Source organism: Giraffa tippelskirchi, chromosome 3, assembly GCF_054371585.1.
Source record: "Giraffa tippelskirchi isolate mGirTip1 chromosome 3, T2T-mGirTip1v1.2.pri, whole genome shotgun sequence".
NCBI lineage: Eukaryota > Metazoa > Chordata > Mammalia > Artiodactyla > Giraffidae > Giraffa > Giraffa tippelskirchi.
The window spans coordinates 175,788,104-175,812,693 of NC_137277.1; the positions used below are offsets into that span (position 1 = coordinate 175,788,104).

A 24,590-nucleotide genomic window follows, 5' to 3' on the forward strand; every position below is an offset into this window, starting at 1 on the left:
CTATGGAGGGTGAGAGGAACTGGGCAGATGGAAGGCAATAACGACATTTTTTTTTCCTTTGGAACACTTTTCACTGTGTATCTTTGTATACTTCTGATTTGTAAACCATTTACAATATTCACTATTCCAAATGTAAATTAAAACCTTCCTTGTTCAACTTTATGATAAACCAGTGATTACTTAGGGATTCATTGTGATACGATAATAGAGGACTGATGTGAGGATTTCTTTTGAAGCAGGGCTCCACTTTTTAAAAAACTGAAAATCACGTTTCTTAGAAAATGCTCTTTGCCCTACCCAGACCCCCAAAGGCTTGGCTGAGGGGCGCTGCAGGGAGACCGCCCAGGCAGCAGGTGGCGCTGCGAGCATCGCGAGAGCCTCCCCCTCAACCTCCCTTTTCTCAGCAATGGCGGGTGAGGGTGGGGTCCTTTTTCTAGGGGTGGCTATTCTGAAGCCTGACCCCAGGTGCGGACGCGGGTTCCCGTCCCCGCGGGAGCTGTGTGTGGCCTCGAGGAGGGTTAGAGAAGACATGGAGCTCTTCGTGCACCCCCATCCCGCGCGAGGCGAGGCGGCAGCAGCGGCCCGGGGCGACACAGGCCCAGGGGGCGGAATTCGCGCCGGGCGGCAGGCGGCGTCGCGGGCAGCTCCGGGGCTGGCAGGGTCCTGGGTGAGAAGCGAGCCGGCGGCCTGAGGAGGCGACTGACTTGAGCAGGGCACCGGGGGAAGCCAGGAGGCGCGGCGAAGCGAGCGGGCCCTGAGCTGACAGATACACGGCGCGGCCGGCGCGGCGAGCGAGCGGGCGGGCGAGTGCGGGGCGCAGCCATGATCACTTCGGCCGGTGAGTGGGGCCGCCGCCGGCGCCGCCAGGGAGGAGCCGCCACGCCGGCTTTTAGCTGAGTCAGGGCCGGTGACTGGGCACCTCCCGGCGGAGGCGCCGCGCGCCTCGCTGTCCAAAGCCCACCTCTGGGCGGGAGCTGGCCGTGCGGCCCGGCCTCTCCCGGGAGAGCGGGGGGGACCGCGACCACCTCCGGCTCGGGGGGAAAAACCGCGCTGAGTGGACCGGCTCGTCGTCCCTCCCCAGCCACTCCCCCCTACCCGTGCCCGGACCCGAGGGGCTTCCCGGGCCGGTCTCTGACCCCGACGGCTTGTCCTTAATTCCCTCCGTCCCGAGGTTGAGGGTGTGGGGCCGTCCGATTCCAGCCCTTTCTCGCGGGTGGTTAGGGTGGGATGGTCCCCCCTGTGCAGCCGGACGGTAAGGCAGCCCATGTTACATAGTACTTCCCGACCTGACCCAGCTCTTGTCTTCTTTGGAGTGAAATCTAAAACAAGGGCTGGGGCAGGTCGTTTGAGTCTATTCCAAGGATATTTTAATTAAGGCACCCCGAGAACTTTTCCTGTGTGCTGAGAATCAGCCTATGGTTTTGAGGCTGGATGCACGGTAACTCTGCTACCTTGAAGAAGAAACTCCTGGGTGTGCGGGCAGGTTTTCTCCACTTAACCCTTGCATGCGTGGATTCATGGAATGACGTTTGCAGCGGGATCAGCTCCGAAGTCAGTTTTCAGGTGGAGATTTTTAAGCCCCTCACTACAGATCGATCTGCACAAAGTTGTCCACAGTCTTGGTGCCTTTTTTTTTTTTTTGCCGGCTCACAGACCTTTTTCTCGTTCTGTTTTACTCTACACTTGTCCCTTTTTCTCGTTCTGTTTTACTCTACACTTGTCCCTCAAGTGTTTTGTTGTAAACAAACTGATGATCAGAAGACAGTGACTTGTACTTTTAAGGAACTTGTGTTTATAAGTATTGCTTAAGTTGGAGAAGACGCTGGAAGGCATAATTTTACACTTGAAGACGTTGTGTTTATAATAAAATACAAGTTTAAAGGCCTACATGATTTGATTCCTGCTTTGTCTTGTACTACTCTTTTCCTCGGTTTTACATGATCATACTGGCCTTTCTGTACCTTGAATATGTCAGTTTCTTTCCTACAGGCCCTGTCACATTCTCTCCCCTCTTTCTAAACTCCTCTTCCTCAAGTTTTCCCTTGGCTTCTCAGTCCTTCTGGTCAAATTTTAGTCTTTCCTAATGGCAACCCACTCCAGTATTCTTGCCTGGTGAATCCTGGGGACGGGGGACCTGGTGGGCTGCCGTCTGTGGGGTCGCACAGAGTCGGACACGACTGAAGCGAATTAGCAGCAGCAGCAGCAGATCATCCTATTAAAACATGCTGGGTCTCTCCCCCTCATCCATCCCCTTCCTTCATTACAGTCCTGTAATTGCTTTATTTACTTACCTGACTACTGTCTTTCTGTCTGTGGTAGAATTTTGGGCGGGAAGCCTTTCATAATTCTTGAACAACTGCCAAGCAGATGGCAGAATTTCAAAAGTATATCTCGAATGAAGAAATCAGTTAACTAATCAAATCAATAAATCAGTCACTAGAGTATTTTAGTAGAGGCTAAAAAGAAAACACTTGGTCGGAACTTAATAGAATTTAAACCTGATGATTTTTGAAGTCCTACTCTGAGACTCAGTGATGGTAGAATAGAAAGTATTTGTTACTCTCATAGGTTACATTTACAGGATTACTTAATCCCCTTCTGCTCCAAACCTTTTGTCACCTGATTTCCTGTTCTTTGGCTGTCTGTGGTTTAGGATCTGTCCCTGGTGCTAAAGAGAAGCTAACAGGTTCCAGTTTGGATTAGTCAGTTTATTTGTTCATTTATGGTCTAGGCACTTGCAGGATACTACAAACACAGTGGTAAATAGAAGGTCAGCATGTACTGTTAAGTTTTTCAAGAGTTTTTGCTGTGAAAGGGAGTGGTGAGATAGGGGGTTATTAAGAGGGAGATGTGAGAATGAAATTCCTTGAGGCAACTGTTTCAACTTTCAAGCTGTGTCTTCTGGAGCATACCTTCATGTTTATGAATAATATGCTATTTTAAATAATGCTGTAAGTTGATACAGCAACTTTACTTGCTGACTTCGTTTTATGGCACAGGAGATTTTTTAGCGTCCTGAAACCTTTCCCATTCCCCAGGTGCACCCATCCCCCATCTAATGGTGAGTTCTCCTGTTTTTAAGATGGGAAATATTTGTGTATGGAGTGTAGGTATTTGATTTCATTGTGTTCCATGGACAATGGCTGCATTTCTAAGCCAGGACAACCATGTAATGCGTTAGTCATAAGTGAAACCAAACAGGAGAGTGTACAAAAATCCATCACGTCTTTTGGTAAAAGCAGTTCAGGCATACCGTTGATTGTTGATAAGGGAATGGGTAGCATTTTTAGTATTTTGATAAAGCATTCTGTTTACCATCTGTTCCAAATTTAAGGCACCCTTCTCTATCAGCTCCTTACTGTCACTAGTTCCCAATCTCCCCCCACTCCCCACATTGCATTCTTTAATCTGTTTTTTCTTCATGCTTTCAATTTAGCCTCTCTGTTCCAGGTTTGTTATACCAACCTACAGCACCAAGAATTTCTTTTATCTGCATTTAAAGTTTTAAAATAGTAATATTCCCTAGCTAGAACCAGGCATAGTTTCCTTTGCTGAATTTTGTGTCTTTTCTCATATGACTCTCTAAAGACTGCTGAAGCTGTTTGGCAAACCTACACTTACCACTTAGAAATGGCTACATCTACTAAGGAAAGTTGCCTTGACACTTTTTGTATCAGCTCACAGTTTCAATTCACTGTTGCAGAATGATTTTAAGACCTACATGGAAAACATATCTGAGAAACAATTTAGTTTCCTTTATGGTTCAAGGACAGTAATTTCCCACATTTTTTTCCCCCTAATAATCCCTTTGATATGTGACTGTATTTCAGGATGCATTTTTGGGAGAGAACAGTTATTTCCTCTACTCTCCGCTGTTGGTGCCAGCACCTCAGGCTCACATGGGGATTGCTTTGCTTCAGTAGCTGATGTCAGAACAAGTGAGATTGCTCATCATTTAGTGAAACCTTCTAGGTTACTTGTGATACAACAGAGGTGCCTTAATATAAGCATCTTGAAATAGTCAAATTATTTTACTCCATTGAGTTGACAACTAAATATTCCTGCTTCTGTAAATAATTTTATGACTCTTGGTTTATTTTGTGTGAATAATTTTATTCTAAAATTGTGTAGGAAATTTTCTCATTTTGTTCAATCAATTAGGCCAGTGATTCTCAAACTATAATGAATATCAGTATTGCGAGGAAGGCTTGTGGCCCCATTACTGGACCCCATCCCCACAATTTTTGATTCACTAAATCTGTAATGGGGCCAAGAATTTTTATTTTTGACAAGTTCCCAGGTAGTGCTTGTACCAGTTGATCCAGGAGCCATACTTTGAAAACTGTTGAATTAGGCACATAATGTGATATATGTGATATTGTGAGAGTTTGATAACATAGTTAACTCTTGAACTTTGAAATATAAACTTTTTGGTTTTAAAGAAAAATAATCATTCCTGTAATGAAGTCACCCCTCAAAAAATACTTATTTTCCAACTGTGATATATTTTTCATTAAGCATTAGTTTATCTTAGCATATATATTTCATAATCACAATATATAGCCTCCCTGGTGGTTTAGTTGGTAAAGAATCTGTCTGCAATGCGGGAGACCCCGGTTCGATCCTTGGGTTTGGAAGATCCCCTGGAGAAGGAAATGGCAACCCACTTCAGTATTTTTTCTTGGGAAATCCCATGGATAGAGGAGCCTGGCGGGCTACAGTCTTATCAGGTCACAAGAGTCGGACACGACTGAGCAATTAAACTAATCACAGTCTACCTTTTGTCTTGTAGCTGGAATTATTTCTCTTCTGGATGAAGAAGAACCACAGCTTAAGGTATGAGATGAAGAAAATTAACTGGGCTTAATATTTGTACTTTGAAACTGTTTGGCTATATTGATATTTGTGTATATTCCATCATTTAAAATAGCCATCATACCCAGTCTATAACCAGTCATTGAAATCTGGACCCAGAAGACAGTGTTTTGGCAACAGCAGTTGGTTTTCCCTAGAGTTTAGCAAAGCTGAGGCAAATAAATCTCAGTATGGTACCTGGAAACCACCCCCTCCAATTTTCTATATCAATAGAAATCACATATTTTAAAACTTTTTTCATATGACAAAAATTTGAGATATACTTTAGTTGGCTCTAGGCACCTGAATTCATTTATATCCAAACCAGCAACCTAGATTCAATCTTACACATACTGTCAAAGAGGAAAAATGTTCAGTATGATAAGGAATGACATTATATGGCTAGTCTCATGTTCTATGATTGAAAATAGAAAGGAAGTATGTAAGCCCAAGAGAAAAATGTAAGCTAGTTGGTAAACTTTTATATTTGTCATAGATTAAAACTTTTAGTAAATATGACTTTGAATTTGGCCATTGATTTGTTTGAAGCTTTTTTTTTTTTAAGGAAATATAATGATGTCTGTCTCAAAATCAAATTTTGGTTTTATCTTCTACAGGAATTTGCACTACACAAATTGAATGCAGTTGTCAATGACTTCTGGGCAGAAATTTCTGAGTCTGTAGACAAAATGTAAGAATTTATTTCTATTAATTGGAATAAAGTAGATCAACCTTAATTATCCATGGATGTGGGTCTTGTGGTTTATTAATTCATTTAGAAATTTGCTGCCACTAAATTGTGACTTGAGTATATAGATTTGGAATTTTTCAAGAGAACCACAGTTTGAACTAGGCCTATACTTCCTAATTTCTTTCAGAGAAGTTTTGTATGAAGATGAAGGTTTCCGGAGTCGGCAGTTTGCGGCCTTAGTGGCATCTAAAGTATTTTATCACCTGGGGGCTTTTGAGGAGTCTCTGAATTATGCACTTGGAGCAGGTGACCTCTTCAATGTCAATGATAACTCTGAATATGTGGAAACTATTATAGGTAATTATCTTGCATCTATTAAGGCTTTATCTTGTTGGCCTCTTTCTTGCTCTCCTACATACAGCATTTTTCCCCCCTGAATTACTCTTTGATGTTGCCACATTTCATTTTAATTGAAAGTTCATAATATTTCTACAGTAATCTTATGCAGACTGAGTTTTTAGATCTGCCTTAGAATTCTATGCTGTTATTTTTTATCGTAATGCACAGTAACATCAATAACAGTAATTATTAATGAAAGCGCTCACCTCACAAAATATTTTAAGAGTGAATCTAAGAAATTATTCAGAAACAGTTGACTTAAGGCAAAGTTAGTTATCTCAGTGGTTATGGTCATCTCTTTTCCAGTGAGCACATGCTTATACAAAAAAATTAAATCAGGTTATTGTGAATAACAGAAATTAAATGATAGCAATTTATAGAACTGTTTCTAGCACAGAAAAACATTCAGTATTTCCATTGTGCTAGGCACTGTCCTGGTCATTCTTCATATCATGGTTTATTCCACGGCTTCCCTGTGAAGGGGGAGCTCACCCTGTTGTGTAGATGAGAAAACTTGGGTTTCAAGATGATAAAGACACGTGGTTATTAAATAGGAGCGTCAGAATTTAAAACCTAGGCTTAATCACTACGAAATCCACATTGTTTATACTAGTAACCGTTGTCTTATTTGTTTCTGTATTTTTGAATTGAGAGGGTAACACACAGGCAAGCCTCTGGGTTCTCCATCTTGTAAGTTGAATCAGCTCTGTAAGATGTTGTTCAGAGCTTTTGTAGCTTTAAAAATGTTTGAAAACACTTGCTCTAATACATGAAAGAAGAGATTGTGTACCCTTCAGACATGTCTTTATGAATATCAAGCTTTAGGTCATAATTACAGATAGCCCAAGAGTGTTCTCTGGAAGTGTGTATAGTATAGACAGTTTTTTTAATTCCTGATTAAGAAGAAATCTGCATTATTCCCCTGAACTCTTAAAGGGAGAATATTGGTATTCTCTTTCAGAAATTGGGAAATGTTGCACTAGACAGTCCAAAGGGGTGCTTTCCTAATGTCCCTGAAGTTTGTAGTAAGGTTTTGTGTTCACATTTTAAAATTATTTGCCATGATGGTGAGAGGATGTTTCAAGCTTTATTGTTGTTGGGGATTCATTAAATTGGAGTTTTTATCTGTGAATCCTGTGGAAAGAACAGATTATTTTAAAGAATAGACCATATCATTTGAAACCAGAGCACTTCCCCTGCATTGTTAGGAATGGGGAGTTAAATACTTTTATCTCTTTTCTTTTATTTGAAGGATTTATTTTGATGAATGTTGATAGTTTTTTCCAGCAGTGATCTGCAGGTGCTTGCAATGTTACCGTTTTACAAATGATGATTTTAATCAGGACAGTTGGTCCGTGAGGTGGTAGATTCCTTCCTGTGTATCATCTTAATCTTAACTTATAAGAGGTGATTGTTGACTGGTAGACCAGTTCTGTTTGCTTTTCTTTAAGTAGAAATGGCGTTCACCCTTCTAGTTTTCCTGGGGCTATTAGAATGGATTTTTTTTTTTTCATAATGTCAGTGAGATCTGTGAAAAGGTACATAAAATAGAATTGAGGAACACCTTCCTAGGACCTTAAATGAATTTCATAAGAAGTACACTCAGAAAACTCAAGGCTAAAAATTTTTTCCCAATTATAATAAGACTTTAGCTAGAAATGAGGCTACAGTTAGTATATGCCTGGTAAGTGAGAACATGAGTCTCACTTGAAGCTTAGGAGATAATTTTTCTTCCTCCGTTATTAAATCTGAGATTCCTCTCTGGTGAGACAGGGATAATGTTTCCTCGGAACTACATTTGGTTGAAAAAGCTCAACCTGTTGGGGCCTAGTGAAGATTTTGTGCAATGAAAATTGTTTAAGGTCTGTGTTGTGACTGCCACTTTGTTCTTACTAACTGTACCTGAACCTGTCTAATTCTTCCTGGATGGATCCTGAACCTGGTATATTCCAGTTTAGAAAAGTGTTCTGCTTCCCCTAAATATAGCCCCGTTGACATGGGCCATGTAGTCGACCAGCAGTTCTTCATGGTAGTTCAATCATTTCTGTTTCCTAAGGCTGTAGTTTGCAATTCATTAATTTTTTTCTTGTACCTTTTTCTTTGAAAAGGAGAGTGACAAGCCAGTGAGTTATAGAGGGGACAACTGTTACATATCTCATTTAGCTTGAGTGGCTATCTTCCTTACGAAGGTGGAAGAAGTCTTAGAGAAATTTACCTTTTTGGTTGCTCTTAACAAGTTTATGGTATGATGATAAAGTAGTATAAGTTGTAAACATGATACTTCCTCCCCTTTCATCCAAATCATTGTGAAATGTGAAAGCCAAATTGTGCATATGCACCACTGCATGAATTTTCATACTCTCTGTTTGGGGGAGAGGGGAAATATGTGTGAATAGGTTCACCCTACCTCACACTGAGACAGTGAGTATTTTAGCTGATTGCTGGAAAGGGTTTTGGAAATCTTCTTCGGGATTGCCTTTAGGACCAGTGGCACATTTCAGGTCATTTCACCATTATTCGACAAAGATGATTAAGGCAGGCTCTACTCTCAAGGAGCTGTTAGTTTCATTAATGTGAAGACTGATAATTGATTGCCACGTGATAATTGCTACAATAGATTTTTGTTAATATTCTCAATGGCAAGTGTTTGTTTTTTGAAAAGTGAAACAGTCATCAATTTGTAGCCAACTCTGTAAAATAAGCAGCTTGGCCAAGTTGAATAATGTGATTTTGGTCAAAGTACAGTAACAAGAAAGAAATGTTTTAAATAATGGCAACTTATGGAATTAGTGTAACTGTTATGAAGGGAACTATTGTTTGAAGGTATAACTTATAGCATTTAAAAGATTTGAAATTTACTTATTACTGCACAGTCATCCCGTAAGTTTTCATGGTGATAAACGTAGGTATTGTCCTTTCTAGTAGGATCAGCCCAATTTACAAGGTAATCAGTTATTTTATCTTCCCTATAGCAAAGTGCATTGATCACTACACCAAACAATGTGTGGAGAATGCCGATTTGCCCGAAGGAGAAAAAAAACCAATTGACCAGAGATTGGAGGGCATTGTGAATAAAATGTTTCAACGATGTCTAGATGATCACAAGTATAAGCAAGCTATCGGCATTGCTCTGGAGACACGAAGACTGGACGTCTTTGAGAAGACTATACTTGAGTCGGTAGGTAGAGGGGCGACTTTAGAGATTGTTATGGATGAAGAATCAGCAAATTATTAAAACTGAAAATTGTAGTGAAAAGAAACTGTAGCTTAGAATAAGATGCGATGCTCTTTTGAAAAAAATTTATTTTTATGTTTTTAAAATATGTCTTTTTATATTTTTTATGTTTTTAATGTATTTATAAAGGAACTTTGGCTGTGCTTGTTGAATAGCTGCTTTTGTCTTACCACTTTTATTCCTTTGAGGTCTTGCATGGGGAAGTTGTCTTAATTAGGCCTTCTCTAGTTGCTGTGCTTGGGCTTCTCATTGCAGTGGCTTCTCTTATTATAGCGCATGAGCTCTAGGGTGCAGGCTTCAGTAGTTACGGCACATGGCCGTGGCTCTCCCAAGACACGTGGAATCTTCAGACCAGGGACTGAACCTGTGACCCTTGCATTAGCAGGCATATTCTTAACCACTGGACCATCAGAGAAGTCCTCTGCCCTTTTAAAGAAGACTATAATGATAACTACTATTGTAGTGCCTTTATTATGACTAAACCTATACTTTCCTAGTTTGGGGGTGTTTTGCAGTAATTATGACAATTGTAAGTCACCAACCAAAGCGGTCAGAGAGGTGCAAGCCTGAGTTAAATGAACATTGGTCTGTTAAGTGCCCACTTAGCCTGCCTCACCCTCTCTCCTTCTCCATGAGCTAGCGCTTTGTACTCCAGCCATCTTGACTTTGTCTCTTCTTCTAGATGTACTGTGCCTCATTCCCCTTACCAAAAATATTGTCCCTCCGAAAAACATCCTTTTCTTTTCCTTACCGGCTTTATTCCTGTTCAAGATTCTTAGTTCAGCTCACCTGTCATTTGTTTACAGATCCTTCTGTCAATCCCTGCCAGCAATATCCTCCTCAACCCCTAGATCCAACTAGGTCCACCAGATCAGAACCTACTTAAGGACAGGTGCTTTTACCACGGGGTCCCCAAAGCCTAAGGCAGCATTTAGCAGCAGTGGTAAGATTTGTTTAAATGAGTGTAAATATATGAATGGCCCAGTGTCATAGAATGGCCCTTATTTTGCTGTTTGATTTTTGTGCAGTTGTAGTTACTCCTTGTCTTCAGGTGACTAGAACTAAAATACTTGTTTTTATTCATTCGACACTGTTCTTGGCATTGGAGATAACAGTGGGAAGCAAGGAACCAAGTTCCTGCTCAAATGGAATAATCCACTAGGGGAACAGGCAGTGACACCTATTCCCTGTAAGGTAAAGGGGTGATAAATGCTTAAAAAAAGAGTAAAGCAGAGTAAGAAGTGCATCTTACTTTGTCTCCCAGTGCACACATACATATATTAATAGATGTCACTTAAGATGAAATGTGCTGTGCTTAGTCACTCAGTCGTGTCCAACTCTTCGCGACCCCATAGACTGTATCCCACCAGGCTCCTCTGTCCATGGGGATTCTCCAGGCAAGAATACTGGAGTGGGTTGCCATGCCCTCCTCTAGGGGATCTTCCCAGCCCAGGGATAGAACCCAGGTCTCCCGCATTGCAGGCAGATTCTTTTTATCTGAGCCACATGGTATTTTAAAATTGTATTTTATTTTTTTGAAAAATGTTAGTCCTATTAAGTTGATTTCATTATGTGTGCACTGATTTGTCAACTTGCTTACAAAATAAATTTTATTTTATCATTGAATGTTAACTTTCTTTAAATTCTATAGCAATTTACAATTTTTCAAAAGTTTTGCATGCATTTTGTGTAATCCTGTATTAACCCTTTTTAATACCCTACTCTTCTATCACCCCTCCCCCTTGCCTGTCCCCTCTGATAACTACGAGTTTGTTCCCTGTATCTGTGAGTCTGCTTTTGTTTTTTATTTTATTCACTAGTTTCTTGTGTTTTTTAGGTTCCACATACAAGTGATACCATATGGTATTTGTCTTTCTTTGTCTGACTTTATTTTACTTGGCATAGTGCCCTCCAAATCCATCCATGTTGCTGCAAATGGCAAAATTTCGTTCTTTTTTATGACTGAGTAGCATTCCATGGTATATATACATAAGTGTGTGCTATATGTGTGTGTGTGCATATATATGTACACACACAAATCTTTATCCATTCATCTGTTGATGGATACTTAAGTTGCTTCCATATCTTGACTATTATTAATAACACTGCTATAAATATTGGGATGCACAACAAAAGTCTTTCTGACTTAGTGAATTTTTTTGAATTTTTAATTTCTCAACTCCATTTTTGAGAAGTACTCCTGTAGCTCTTCAGCATGCTTGTTATGTTGAAGAACTTTTATAGGTTGGTACCTCAAAATTCAGGCATGCTTTGAAGAATCACAAGGTAAACATAAATAACCAAGAGTCGAAACTTCCTCAGGAGAGTGCCAGTTAGATGTGACAGCACTCAAAGCTTGAGTCACTCAGACCTAGAGAATAGTTCTATCATCTTGTGTTCCTGGCCATTCAGTATAAGCGATAAATCCTGAGGATTAGCTAGGTTGTCTGCTTGGTATATGGACAGTTGTGTAGATCTTTTTATAATAATTAACAGCACCACTCTGTTATAGTATATTGTGTTCATATAATGATGATCCTGGATGAACACTAAATATTTGTTTTCAACCCATTTTTTCATGAAGAAAGGGAAATAGGTAATTTTCTTTTAAGATTTTCCTCTAAAATTGTTAAAAGTTTTAAATTTTATTTAAGTAGCAAATAAAGCTTCAGCTGACTAGAATGACTAAAGGATATTGATTAAAATAATTTGATTTCTAAATAAACATGCTTCAGTTCAGTTCAGTTCAGTTCAGTCGCTCAGTCATGTCCGACTCTCTGCAACCCCATGAATTGCAGCACGCCAGGCCTCTCTGTCCATCACCAACTCCCGGAGTCTACCCAAACCCATGTTCATCGAGTCAGTGATGCCATCCAACCATCTCATCCTCTGTCGTCCCCTTCTCCTCCCGTCCCCAATCCTACCCAGCATTAGGGTCTTTTCCAATGAGTCAACCCTTCGCATGAGGTGGCCAAAGTATTGGAGTTTCAGCTTCAACATCAGACCTTCCAATGAACACCCAGGATTGATCTCTTTTAGGATGGATTGATTGGATCTCCTTGCAGTCCAAGGGACTCTCAAGAGTCTTCTCCAACACCACAGTTCAAAAGCATCAATTCTTCGGCACTCAGCTTTCTTCACCGTCCAACTCTCACATCCATACATGACCACTGGAAAAACCATAGCCTTGACTAGACGGACTTTTGTTGGCAAAGTAATGTCTCTGCTTTTAAATATGCTATCTAGGTTGGCCATAACCTTCCTTCCAAGGAGTAAGCGTCTTTTAATTTCCTGGCTGCAGTCACCATCAGCAGTGATTCTGGAGCCCAAAAAAATAAAGTCTGACACTGTTTCCCCATCTATTTCCCATGGAGTGATGGGACCAGATGCCATGATCTTAGTTTTCTGAACGTTGAGCTTTAAGACAACTTTTTCACTCTCCTCCTTCACCTTCATCAAGAGGCTCTTTAGTTCTTCTTCACTTTCTGCCATAAGGGTGGTGTCATCCGCATATCTGAGGTTATTGATATTTCTCCCGGCAATCTTGATTCCAGCTTGTGTTTCTTCCAGCCCAGCGTTTCTCATGATGTACTCTGCATAGAAGTTAAATAAGCAGGGTGGCAATATACAGCCTTGATGTACTCCTTTTCCTATTTGGAACCAGTCTGTTGTTCCATGTCCAGTTCTGACTGTTGCTTCCTGACCTGTATACAGGTTTCTCAAGAGACAGGTCAGATGGTCTGGTATTCCCATCTCTTTCAGAATTTTCCACAGTTTATTGTGATCCACACAGTCAAAGGCTTTGGCATAGTCAATAAAGCAGAACTAGATGTTTTCTGGAACTCTCTTGCTTTTTCGATGATTCAGCGGATATTGGCAATTTGATCTCTGGTTCCTCTGCCTTTTCTAAAACCAGCTTGAACATCTGGAAGTTCATGGTTCACGTATTGCTGAAGCCTGGCTTGGAGAATTTTGAGCATTACTTTACTAGCATGTGAGATGAGTGCAATTGTGTGGTAGTTTGAGCATTCTTTGGCATTGCCTTTCTTTGGGATTGGAACGAAGACTGACCTTTTCCAGTCCTGAGGCCACTGCTGAGTTTTCCAAATTTGCTGGCATATCGAGTGCAGCACTTTCACAGCATCACCTTTGAGGATTTGAAATGGCTCAGCTGGAATTCCATCACCTCCGTAACTAGATAATGATATCTCTTCAAATTATCTCTTTCAGAATGATGTCCCAGGAATGCTGGCTTATAGCTTGAAGCTCTGCATGTCTTTAATGCAGAATAAACAGTTTCGGAATAAAGTACTGAGAGTCCTAGTTAAAATCTACATGAATTTAGAGAAACCTGATTTCATCAATGTTTGTCAGGTAATAACATTACATTATTTTACACTATATTGCTGGGTAATGCCTCACTACCTCATGTGTGTACCTCATCACATCACTATAATTTCATACATGTATCTCTCAATTGATCTTTACAACAACCCTGTGAAGATAAGGTGTGTATTTATGTTCTGATTTACTGATTAAAAAAACTGAAGCTCTCAAAACTAAAAAGCTATTTTGTTATAATGTATTCCTTGTGTTCTTTTTTTCATTTTGAAAATAATCCAGGCATTTAAGGAAATTTTTGGAAATGAGGTTAAAAAAAATAAGTAGAAGAAAAGATAAAAACAGTACCTATGTTATGTCATTCTAAAAGAACTTCAGGTATAAAAATTATCTTTGGTTTCATTTTCCAAACACAACAGGACCTTTGGGTATTTTCTTTATCTCTTTTCATGTATGGGTTTCCTTGCATACTTTAAAAAAAATTAAGACAGTACAGAAAATATATAAAATGAAATGTGTATCTATCCCTTTCCCTGGTCATTTTCCCAGTTAAAAGATTCATAGATGTTTTCCTCAAAAAACATGTGGAGCTACCTCATTCTTCTCAATGACTGGATTGTATTTTATTGACTGGAAATGCTCAGTTTACTTTTTAACAGTTACTACACTGTGTAAATTTCTGTATTCTGCTTGGAGCATAGCATTTTATCACACATTTTTGTATTTGTTTACTATAATGTATTCTCAGTATGTGTTTCTATTCTCTATACATATTTAAAATTTAGATTAACGCATCCTTTTTTGAATGCTTTTTAAAAAAAAAATCATTATAGGTTATTACAAGATAGTGAATATAGTTCTCTGAACTCTGTTGCTCATCTGTTTTATGTATAGTTTTTGATGCTTTTTAAAGCAAGTGTGAAACAGAAAAAGTTGGAAGAAAAATATCCACCTGTATGTCACTTGAAGTCGACTAACATTTTAGTATATTTCCTTTCACTTTTCTCTGTATAGTTTTTTTGAGTTTTGTTTGCTTCTAAATAGTTTTTAATCGTTTCTTAAATGGTTTTTTAAAAGTTACATGAAAAACAATAGTCCTTTGCCTTCTTTTCTCAGTGTATTTCAGTTTTATTTCCCACAAGTAATTTTATTTATTTTAGCTATTCCTTGTCCCTGTAAAAAAATTTTTTGAATTTTACATTTTTAAGATTTATTTTTGAACAGATGATATTATATTCACATGATTCAAAATTCATGAAGAACCAAGGGGTATATAGTAAAAAGTCTTCTTGCCACTTCTCCCTTTGGCTCCCAAGTTCCCTTCCCTGGAAGCAAACTATCAATTATATATGTCCTTCAGTTTAATGTTTTTTCCATGTTTTAACTCTTCACAAACTCTTGTAGAAACTCTTTCTTGATTATGCAGTAGTCATTCAGTGGGTGTTCTTTGACTTTTTTATCCAGTCTCCTGTTATTGGTCATTTATATTGTTTCCATAATTTCCTATTCTTAGTTTATAATAATTTTGATTAATGCGTCCATTTTGAAATTGAGTTATTTGCTATTTAAGAAAACAAATTTTAAATTGAACTCTTAAATATCCTAAATTTATTGGATGGCTTTTGTTAAAACATGTGGCAGATCATAAGAGTAGTAAGAGAAATGCTTCGAAATGTTCATTTTAGTGCCTCTTGTCCTGGCCCAGCACAATACAGTGCGTTATGAATGAATAAATGAACGACTCTTACAATTTATGGTAAGGCAGAAATTAGAAGTAAAAGAGCACTTGGTAGTGACTTATGAGTAAGTTTTAAAGAAGTCAGGATTCATTCACCAACCAGTTGTTAAGTATTGCTAATTGCCAGGCACAGTATTAGGAGCCATGAGCATAACTTGTATGGACTTTCTTATAGAAGGCAGATTCTACTTTCAGGAAAACTTTGGTGCCAGGATGAGAAATGGAATGCTATTATTAGACTAGATAGTTAGTTTGCTGCAGTTTGCCTTCACTTTTATTTATGGTTTCCTGTGTTGTAGACTGTAACTCTTTAAGTATCTTACAGACGAAGTTTTCAATTATTATGTAATTATTCTTTATCTGTGTTTCAGTGCCTAATTTTCTTAGATGATCCTCAGGCCGTGAGTGATATCTTAGAAAAACTGGTAAAGGAAGACAACCTCCTGATGGCCTATCAGATTTGTTTTGATTTGTATGAAAGTGCTAGCCAGCAGTTTTTGTCATCTGTAATCCAGAATCTTCGAACTGTTGGCACCCCTCTTGCTTCTGTGCCTGGGTCCACCAACACGGGCACTGTTCCAGGATCAGAGAGAGAAAGGTACGCCTATCTGTTTCTGCATAGAACTAATCCAACTGTCTTTATCTTATTTGGGGAGTAGGTAGAGTATTTCTAGACAACGTAGTCTAAGAATAAATACCATTAGGTTTCATAGATTATAAACTCTTAAGAAGACTCTTTCTCTGTTTTGTACTCTGCTGGGCACATTCAGGAAAATGAAAAAAAAATGGACCCTTCTGGAAACAATTGAAAGTGGTTGTCTGATGGGGCGGGTGTGGGTCCTGCATGCTTTCTAATCAAGTAAATTAAAAAATCTCAGGTGGGGTAGGTTGGGCTAGATTTTTAGGTGTTTGGGTTAGATATTTTACAGGTAGAAACATTCTTAGCTTTTTTATGCTTTTATTAGAACTGATGAAAATTACTGTAATCCAGTAATCTTCATTTATCTAGGTTTTTTAAAATTTTTTCTCAACATTATTTTGTAGATTTTAGTAAAGACTTTTTTACATTTTCCCCTAAAGTTATTCCTAAGTATATTATGTCTTTTGATACTATTGTAAGTGGTATGTTTAAATTTCAATTCAACTTAAATTGCTTGTTGCTAATATGTAGAATTATACTTGATCGTTGTATGTTAAAATTGAATCCCACAACCTTGCTTAAGTCATTTAGTGCGTCGAGTAAATTTATTTTATAGATCCCTTTATAGAATTTTCTGCATAGGAATCATGTCATCTGTGAACAGAGACAGTTTTACTTCTTCCTTTATAACTCTGGTATCTTTTCTCCCTTTATTTTTCTGCATTGGTTAGGATTTCTGAACATCCTTACTTTGTTCTTAATCATGGGATAATAGCATTTAGTTTATTTCTTTTTGACTTAAAATTTTCTTTCTTCTTACCTTCTCTTTTTTCTTGTATTTATTCACTCCGTGTTCCCTCTGAGTTGATCTTCATTTGTGAAATAATTATTTTTCTTTTTCCATTTCTAATTTTTCCCTAGTTCTGTTATTTCATTTCTGATATGTAATATTCTTTTATATCTTATATAATTTTATTCATGTCTTTTACCTCTTTTCAAATAATTTTTTATAATATTGAATGGGATTTTACTTTGATCCTTTCCTGTAGTTTATCTTTACTGAAATTAGTTTTCCTAAGTATTTACAAAGGAGGCTTGTTTAGGATAGTTTTTCTAATTTCACTGTTCTCTAGAGCTTCCTCTTCTATTGTGTTTGTGGAGTTTTAAACAGAATGGTGTCTTATGTTGTGAGATCTCCTGGCTCTGTTTCCTTTCTCACTTTCATTTTGGCATTCTTTTTCCCTGGTTTCTGCTTTCTTAATTTGAATTCTATGCCCAGCATTTTCTCCTTTGTGTTTTGCTTTGACCTAGAAGAGAGTGTTGGCTGGTCGGTTTTAAGAGTTGTTGGGGCTCTGACTGCTTTACTTCAGACTGGTTTTGTGGCTGGTGGTGGTGGCTCTGTTTTGGGAATCTGGGAGATACTTTGTCCCCTGGTTTTGTTGTATTTATTGTCCTTTTTTTGCTAACCTAGTTAGTTGCTTTGCGTGTCTTATGAAATTATTTGGCGGAAATTTGGTAACTGAACTGCCTCCATCTTATTTTACAGTCTTTTCTGTTTCTTAACAGCAATACTTTAAAAGTTATTTAGTGTTTTTTCCTTGCAAAATACTTATTATGAACATGGTTCAGATCTTCCGTTTGATTAAAAGGAAAGAGAAAAAGTCACCCACACATACCATTCAGAAAAGGTTTATCGCACTGGTAACTCTCGGTTCTCTTCATTTCAGTGACTCGATGGAAACGGAAGAAAAGACAGGTAGTGTGCTTGTAGGAAAGACGCCAGAAGCAGTAAGTGTGCTTTTTGAAGTTGAGGTTTCCATTTAAACATACATTTCCACACTATATTGTAAATTACTTAAAAGGGTTACATACTGCTTTTATGGAGGTTTATTATTAAGTTTGATATCAAAGTTATTTTATAAAAATAGATTTTCTACAAAAAATAAAATTTTAAAGATTAATCTCAGGGAATTCCTTGGTGGTCCAGGGTTAGGCCTTGGCGCTTTTCACTGCTGAGGGCCTGAGTTCACTCCCTGGTTGAGTGGGGAACTGAAATCCCACAAGCTGCACAGCACAGGCAGAAAGCAAAAGACTGATCCCAGAAAACACTTGACTTAGAAGAAATCAAGTCCTCAGATCCTTACAAAGAATGAACTCTGAATTACATGTCATAGGGTGAGAAAGAACTAAGGCCTCTAACAAATAAATGGCAACTCGTAGAGAGAGAGGACAGTTGTCTTTATTTTTAATATTCATAGTGTATTTATGAGTGAGGCAAGGATTAGAGCAGTAGTCTGTTGGATGTAATGTTTCCTACATCAGAATTTTTGGTTTTTGGTTATCAGGTTTATAAATTTCAACTCTTCTTGTGGTTGGAACGAGTCGTGTTGGTGGCTTGGTATAATTCGTGAGATCATATATATGTGTTGATTAAAGGTGCTTTTTCGCAATTTTGAGCAGAGAGTTTCTCACCTAAACTATGAGTTGGCTAAGTATAAAATAGTTCTCCCTGCATATCATCATTACTCTTTTACAGGTTTTTAAAAAATTTTTTGTATTGGAAGCCTGTGTAAGTTTTTTTATGTGTATGACTGAATTTCACTGGTTTAGGGCTATTAAAATTAGCTTACTGGATTTTAGTAATATAATAATTTTCATTCTTGTTTGTTTTGGCAGAGTCCAGAGCCCAAGGACCAGACTTTGAAAATGATTAAAATTCTAAGTGGTGAAATGGCTATTGAGTTACATCTACAGTTTTTAATACGAAACAATAACACAGATCTCATGATTCTAAAAAACACAAAGGTAGACAATTCATCTGTAATAGAGGCTTTTTTCTTATATTGATTTCTTTGTTGACTATAAGTGAAAGAAAGTGAAGTCGCTCAGTTGTATCCGACTCTCTGCGACCCTGTGGACTGTAGCCTATCAGGTTCCTCCATCCATGGGATTTTCCAGGCTCAGTTAGTCAAGAATCCTCCTGCAATGTGGGAGACCTGGGTTCAATCCCTGGGTTGGGAAGATCCCCTGGAGAAGGGAAAGGCTACCCACTCCAGTATTCTGACCTGGAGAATTCCATGTGCTGTATAGTCCGTGGGGTCGCAAAGAGTTGGACATGACTGAGTGACTGTAAGTACTTAATACTTATTTCTTACTGAATAATTTGTTGCATTTTGTCAAGGAAATACATTTTTGAAAAAATAACAAAGGAATAGACACTTGATCTTACTGATGAAGAAAGGGAATTAATACTGATTGAACTCCTGTGTTTTGTGTTAGTCTGTCATTGGGAAGTTTAGTGTTCTTTTTTTTAACCCCACTTTTTTAGCTAACTTTTTAAAAAAATTTTGTTTATTTTTTAATTGAAGGATAATTGCTCTACAGAACTTTGTTGTTTTCTGTCAAACCTCAATATGAATCAGCCATAGGTATACATATGGTTTGGTTTTAGTCGCTAAGTCGTATCCGACTCTTGCGACCCTGTGGACTGTAGCCTGCCAGGCTCCTCTGTCCATGGCATTCTCCAGGCAAGAATACTGGAGTGGGTTGCCATTTCCTTCTTCAAGATATACATTTATCCCCTCCCTTTTGGACCTCCCTCCCCGTCCACTCCTCTAGGTTGATACAGAGCCCCCGTTTGAGTTTCCTGAGACATATAGCAAATTCCTATTGGCTATCTACTTTACATATGGTAATAGCTAACTTTTATTTGAATGTGTACATGTGGCATTTGGACAAATACCACAATCAGAGCATTAATATAGGTTGTGTGTTTGTTTTTAGTGAACTGCAGACTCCTTGAGAACAGGGGTTCTTAACCTTGATATTGTAACCTTTGCTGAGATATTCATCCTGACAATTGTTCATTTTAATTTTTGAACAGATAATCTATTCATCTGGTTCAAAAAAAATTTTGATATGAAAAGATACATACTATGAAAAATCTTCCTGCCTTCCCTGCATTATTTGCCCAAATCCTTTCCCAAAGTCATTTTATATAATCATACATTACTTCATTAATATGAAGTTGTTTGATTGAGGTATATGTAATCATGCTTCTAGATTTTTAAAATAATTTTTACAAGTGTGCAAGAGAAAAATTTGCATTTATGACAGTTTTCTGATGCTTATCTTTATAGTGCAGTCAAATTAAACAAAATTGTTTTGGTGACTGCCAGAGGTACAGTGCCAGGAGAGATACACCATTGCTCCTCAAGTTATATCCATTCTTGGAGACATTGAGCAGGATGTCAAAGAGAAATGGCAAACTATTTAGAAACTAACAATTAGAATATCCACTATTAAATGCTTACCTGAAATCTATTGACCTCAAGTTAAGACCACAAATAAAACTTTTGACTTGCTGTTTTTTTAATAAGCTAGCTATTTAATCTTTATTAAGAAATTTCCAAGATTCATATTTTAAATGCTAATTCAGTTTATTCATGTTTTCACCACAAAATAGTGCTTCTTATTGTGTGTTTACATGCAAGCTTGCATTTGTATGAATACAAATGATGAATATCTGTGTTTGTTTTTTAGGATGCAGTAAGGAATTCTGTCTGTCATACGGCAACTGTCATAGCAAACTCGTTTATGCACTGCGGCACTACCAGTGACCAGTTTCTTAGGTAAATGTACTCATAGGCTCCCACTTTGCTTTAAAAGTGTCTCTGACAGAGACTCTGTTGGCACTATTACATGAATGTGGGGAACTTTACCTGCTTGCCAGTCCTGAATTTTAAATTCTACTTTTGCTATTCCATATACCTACCTGTTTTGAGGTAAAATTAATTTTCTTTGTTAGTTGCCTTGAATACAGATTTTTGAATGAAATATATTAAGCTCTGAAGTTTGATACAATTTTGCTTTTGTTCATAGTGTAATTACATATGCGTTTTTAGAAATTTGTCAGAATATTAAGAGGCCTTCAGAGGTAAAACAGAATCATCAGTAACTTAAAATCCATAAAGTAAAATGATTTTTAACAGTTCAAGGTAAAAGTGTTAGAGCTTTGACTTTAGTGTTATAAAAAGCTTTATGAAATTCATTTCAATAATATTGCTAAATTTTGTTTTCTTACAGAGATAACTTGGAATGGTTAGCCAGAGCCACTAACTGGGCAAAATTTACAGCTACAGCCAGTTTGGGTGTAATTCATAAGGTAATATATACTGATCTCTGTGAGCAGGCATCAGAACAGAAGCAATTTGCTGGAGTTAAGGAACAAAAAAATAGGGACTTCCCTGGCAGTCCAGTGCTTGAGACTCAGAGCATCCAATTCAGTGGACAGACCAGGGAATTAAGATCCCACATGCCACGTAGTGCAGCAAAAAAAAAAAAAAATAGAGAAACATGTTTACTATGATGCACTGACAAGTACATTTTGTTAAATTAGATCAGTTCTTATACAGGGAAGGGTAAAGTAAATGAGAAATGTGTGGGTTTGTTTTTTTTTTTAAATAAAAAGTAGAAATCTTTTTTGTGTGAAGACTAAGCCATTTCTTAAAAGATGAATTGAAATAATTATTTGCAGAGTCTAAGATAAATTTGGGGAAATGTTATAAAACAAAGAGGAGGGGAATGGAAGCATTTGTTTCTAACTAGGATGTGATTTCAGGATCACTTAAAAGTTATCTTCTCCTGTGACTGATAAAGTTGCTTAGGAGAGAACTCCACTTCCTCCTTCACTCTGGAGAAAAAGCAGTAGTCATAGAAAATGTTTCTCTTACTTCCTTTTACTGACACCTCTGTGGTGGCTCACATTTACAGGGTCATGAGAAGGAAGCATTACAGTTAATGGCAACATACCTTCCCAAGGACACTTCTCCAGGGTCAGCCTATCAGGAAGGTGGAGGTCTCTATGCACTAGGTCTCATTCATGCCAATCATGGTGGTGATATAATTGACTATCTGCTTAACCAGCTTAAGAATGCCAGCAATGATGTAAGTATTAGAATGCACAACTAAATTCCCATTACTTAAGAATGAGGGAAACATTATATTTGCCAAATTATTTCAGTGAATAGAAATCTTGTAGGATTCCCAAATCTACATTCCCAGATCTAAAGTACTATTTTCATAGAATCTTTTCTTTTAAAGGTAATTTCCTCTCCTCCTCTATAAGCTAAAATTGTGTTTCCAGTCCCTTAAACTATATGTGTGAAAAGTGAAATAAAGTATCAGATATTTATAAAATATACATTGTATGCATTGTAAGACACTTTAGAGTCTTGTTATGTTACAGAAGTGATTTTCTCTTATTTTATAGGAAACTAAAACCCCTCCAAAATTGCCTGTACTCTTTTGGGAATCAGAATTCTTGCTTGTGTAATCTTTTTGGTGATTTTTAAATGTAACTCTTTTGGAAAAACTTAATAAGCATCCCTGTTTTTATTTTAAGGAGCCATGACGTAGGACTTTAAACTTTTTAAACTTTTATGTTAGAGTAGTCTCTGTTAAAAAGCTATTGGGAGAGTAGCTCAGTGAGCCAGAACTTTGTTCTACTTCAGTGAAAAGACTGAGATCAGTAGGATGGTCTGTCTCAGCTAATACGCCTTCATCCACAAATCTTACATAATTTATAGATATCTCTGCCTTAAATTTCTGGTGGTCTCGGGTAAAAATTTTCTTATCAGATAAAGCTTTTTGATTACCAGCAACAAAAACCTCTGCTGACCAACTTACACAAGGAGTTTATTGGAACTAGCTTATATAATTAAAGGAAAAGCTGGTTCTCACAAAGATTAAAAGCAGGGCAATTCTAGGAATCTTGGTAATAGGAACTAATGGAATGGTCTCTTTGGGGCTCTTCTGTCAGGGTGAATGAACTTGAAATGTTTTTGGTCCTTGGGTCATTCCACTTAAGAAAGATTAAAATTCCAGAGGAGCATCTGATTGGCCTGTCTAGAGTCATAGACCCACACTTTCCCCAGGGGAATATGAGAGTTTATTTTCAATGACAGTCTCACCAAGATTTGAACCAGTAGGAAGGAATATTCCCCAAGCAGGACTGGGGTACTGTCACTAATAAAAGGATACTGTACATTCAAAAGTAACAGATCATCACCCAAATACTCTCCAGATAAAGACTAACTTTTGCTCTTGACACCATTTTCTCCTACTTTCTTCATAACCATGTTCCATTAGATTCCTTTTTCTCCTCTATGCTTCCTCCCTCAGTTCATAAGCATATTCACCTATCCTGTAAAAACTCATTTCTTTCCAGTTGCTTCTCTCTTTTAGTTGTTGTTGTCTTTCTGCTCCCCTTCTTGTGTAAACTTATTAAAAGAGAGCTGTACTGTCTCCACTTTGTTTTCATTTCCTTAACTCACCATTATTTTATATCAGCAGGCAGCATTCTTTCAAAACTGAAATTGTGAGGTTACCACTGACCCTCTGTATCCTTTGATAATATTCACTAGGCCGGCTGCTCTCCATGCCAATAGCACAGTATATTTTGAAAGTAGAGTGAAAAGTTGGATTTTAAGTGCAGTGTACCAGATAAATGGAGCCCATGCTTTTTCTCTAGATCGTTCGGCATGGTGGCAGTCTAGGCCTTGGTTTGGCTGCCATGGGGACCGCACGCCAGGATGTGTATGATTTGCTAAAAACAAACCTCTATCAGGATGATGCTGTGACAGGTAAGTGATTATTTCCAAAGATGACATACTCAAGGGTTAAGTAACATAACTGTAACATTTGTTTTCGGCCTGTATTTTGTGGTTTCTTAAGAATCTAATAGATTTCTCTACTTGTAGAGGGAGTTAATTTTGCCACATTTATCAAATTCATCTTATAAAAATATGTTTCGTGATATATAGGCTTCTAAAAATAGTGTATCTTGTGTGTATGTCTGTATTACTGACTTTTGCAAATAGAAATTTATTAGGGTGATCTCCTTGTATCCTGGGACTATCTATACTGCTTGGTGATAATGTAGAAAAAATATTGGCATAGTATCTCATTTGAAATCACTGCAGGATTTCATGGTGTATCCTATCACGATTTAAAAGGAAAATAGCTATAAATATATGGATGGACTTCCATATAAACTATCCTCCTTTATATCTGATGACTTGAAAAAAATGCTACAGAAGCTGATGATTATTTTGATAGTTGATAGTTGTTAATAGTTAGCACTTCCAATAGAGTATGTTTTATTTACATACTTAACTCTTATTGTTTAATGTTTTGCTTTCCACTCACTAGGGGAAGCAGCTGGCCTGGCCCTAGGTTTGGTTATGTTGGGCTCTAAAAATGCCCAGGCTATTGAGGACATGGTCGGCTATGCACAGGAAACTCAACATGAGAAGATTCTCCGTGGTCTTGCAGTTGGCATTGCTTTAGTGATGTACGGGAGGATGGAAGAGGCTGATGCTCTCATTGAATCTCTCTGCCGTGATAAGGTAAGATCACATATTATTCATCCTTTCCTCCCTGCTTTTCCTCACCTTCCAGTTATTATATCCAACATTTACAGAAACACTTAACCTTGACTAGAAATTATCTCTGTTCCCATCAGAACTCCTAGGTACATTTATCGATGAAACTTATCGAAAGATATATAAAGCCTAATAAAATTTAGGCAAGAAAAACACTGATTAGAAGAGGTGAGCAGGGCTAATTTGAGAATTTTAAATTTAATTAAGACTTCAGTGGTTTTCAAATAAGCAGATTTAGAAAAGTTCTT

The 24,590-nt window shown here is 37.8% G+C and overlaps 1 protein-coding gene across 2 annotated transcripts in view; it reads left to right on the forward strand.

Moving 5' to 3' along the window:
- Nucleotides 1–665: 665 nt before the first annotated feature.
- PSMD1 (proteasome 26S subunit, non-ATPase 1) overlaps nucleotides 666–24,590 on the forward strand; it is an 85,408-nt gene continuing 61,483 nt past the window's right edge. For both annotated transcript variants that reach the window (XR_014080882.1, XM_081585620.1), the window contains exons 1-14: nucleotides 666–838; nucleotides 4,793–4,836; nucleotides 5,472–5,545; nucleotides 5,733–5,902; nucleotides 8,917–9,122; nucleotides 13,410–13,553; nucleotides 15,630–15,856; nucleotides 17,626–17,686; nucleotides 18,575–18,703; nucleotides 20,441–20,529; nucleotides 20,984–21,062; nucleotides 21,671–21,844; nucleotides 23,430–23,541; nucleotides 24,110–24,306. Coding sequence is in view for 1 of the 2 variants with exons in the window: in XM_081585620.1 (XP_081441746.1) it covers nucleotides 823–838; nucleotides 4,793–4,836; nucleotides 5,472–5,545; nucleotides 5,733–5,902; nucleotides 8,917–9,122; nucleotides 13,410–13,553; nucleotides 15,630–15,856; nucleotides 17,626–17,686; nucleotides 18,575–18,703; nucleotides 20,441–20,529; nucleotides 20,984–21,062; nucleotides 21,671–21,844; nucleotides 23,430–23,541; nucleotides 24,110–24,306 (1,722 nt within the window). In the remaining variant the exon portion in view is untranslated. The remainder of the gene's footprint in view (nucleotides 839–4,792; nucleotides 4,837–5,471; nucleotides 5,546–5,732; nucleotides 5,903–8,916; nucleotides 9,123–13,409; nucleotides 13,554–15,629; nucleotides 15,857–17,625; nucleotides 17,687–18,574; nucleotides 18,704–20,440; nucleotides 20,530–20,983; nucleotides 21,063–21,670; nucleotides 21,845–23,429; nucleotides 23,542–24,109; nucleotides 24,307–24,590) is intronic.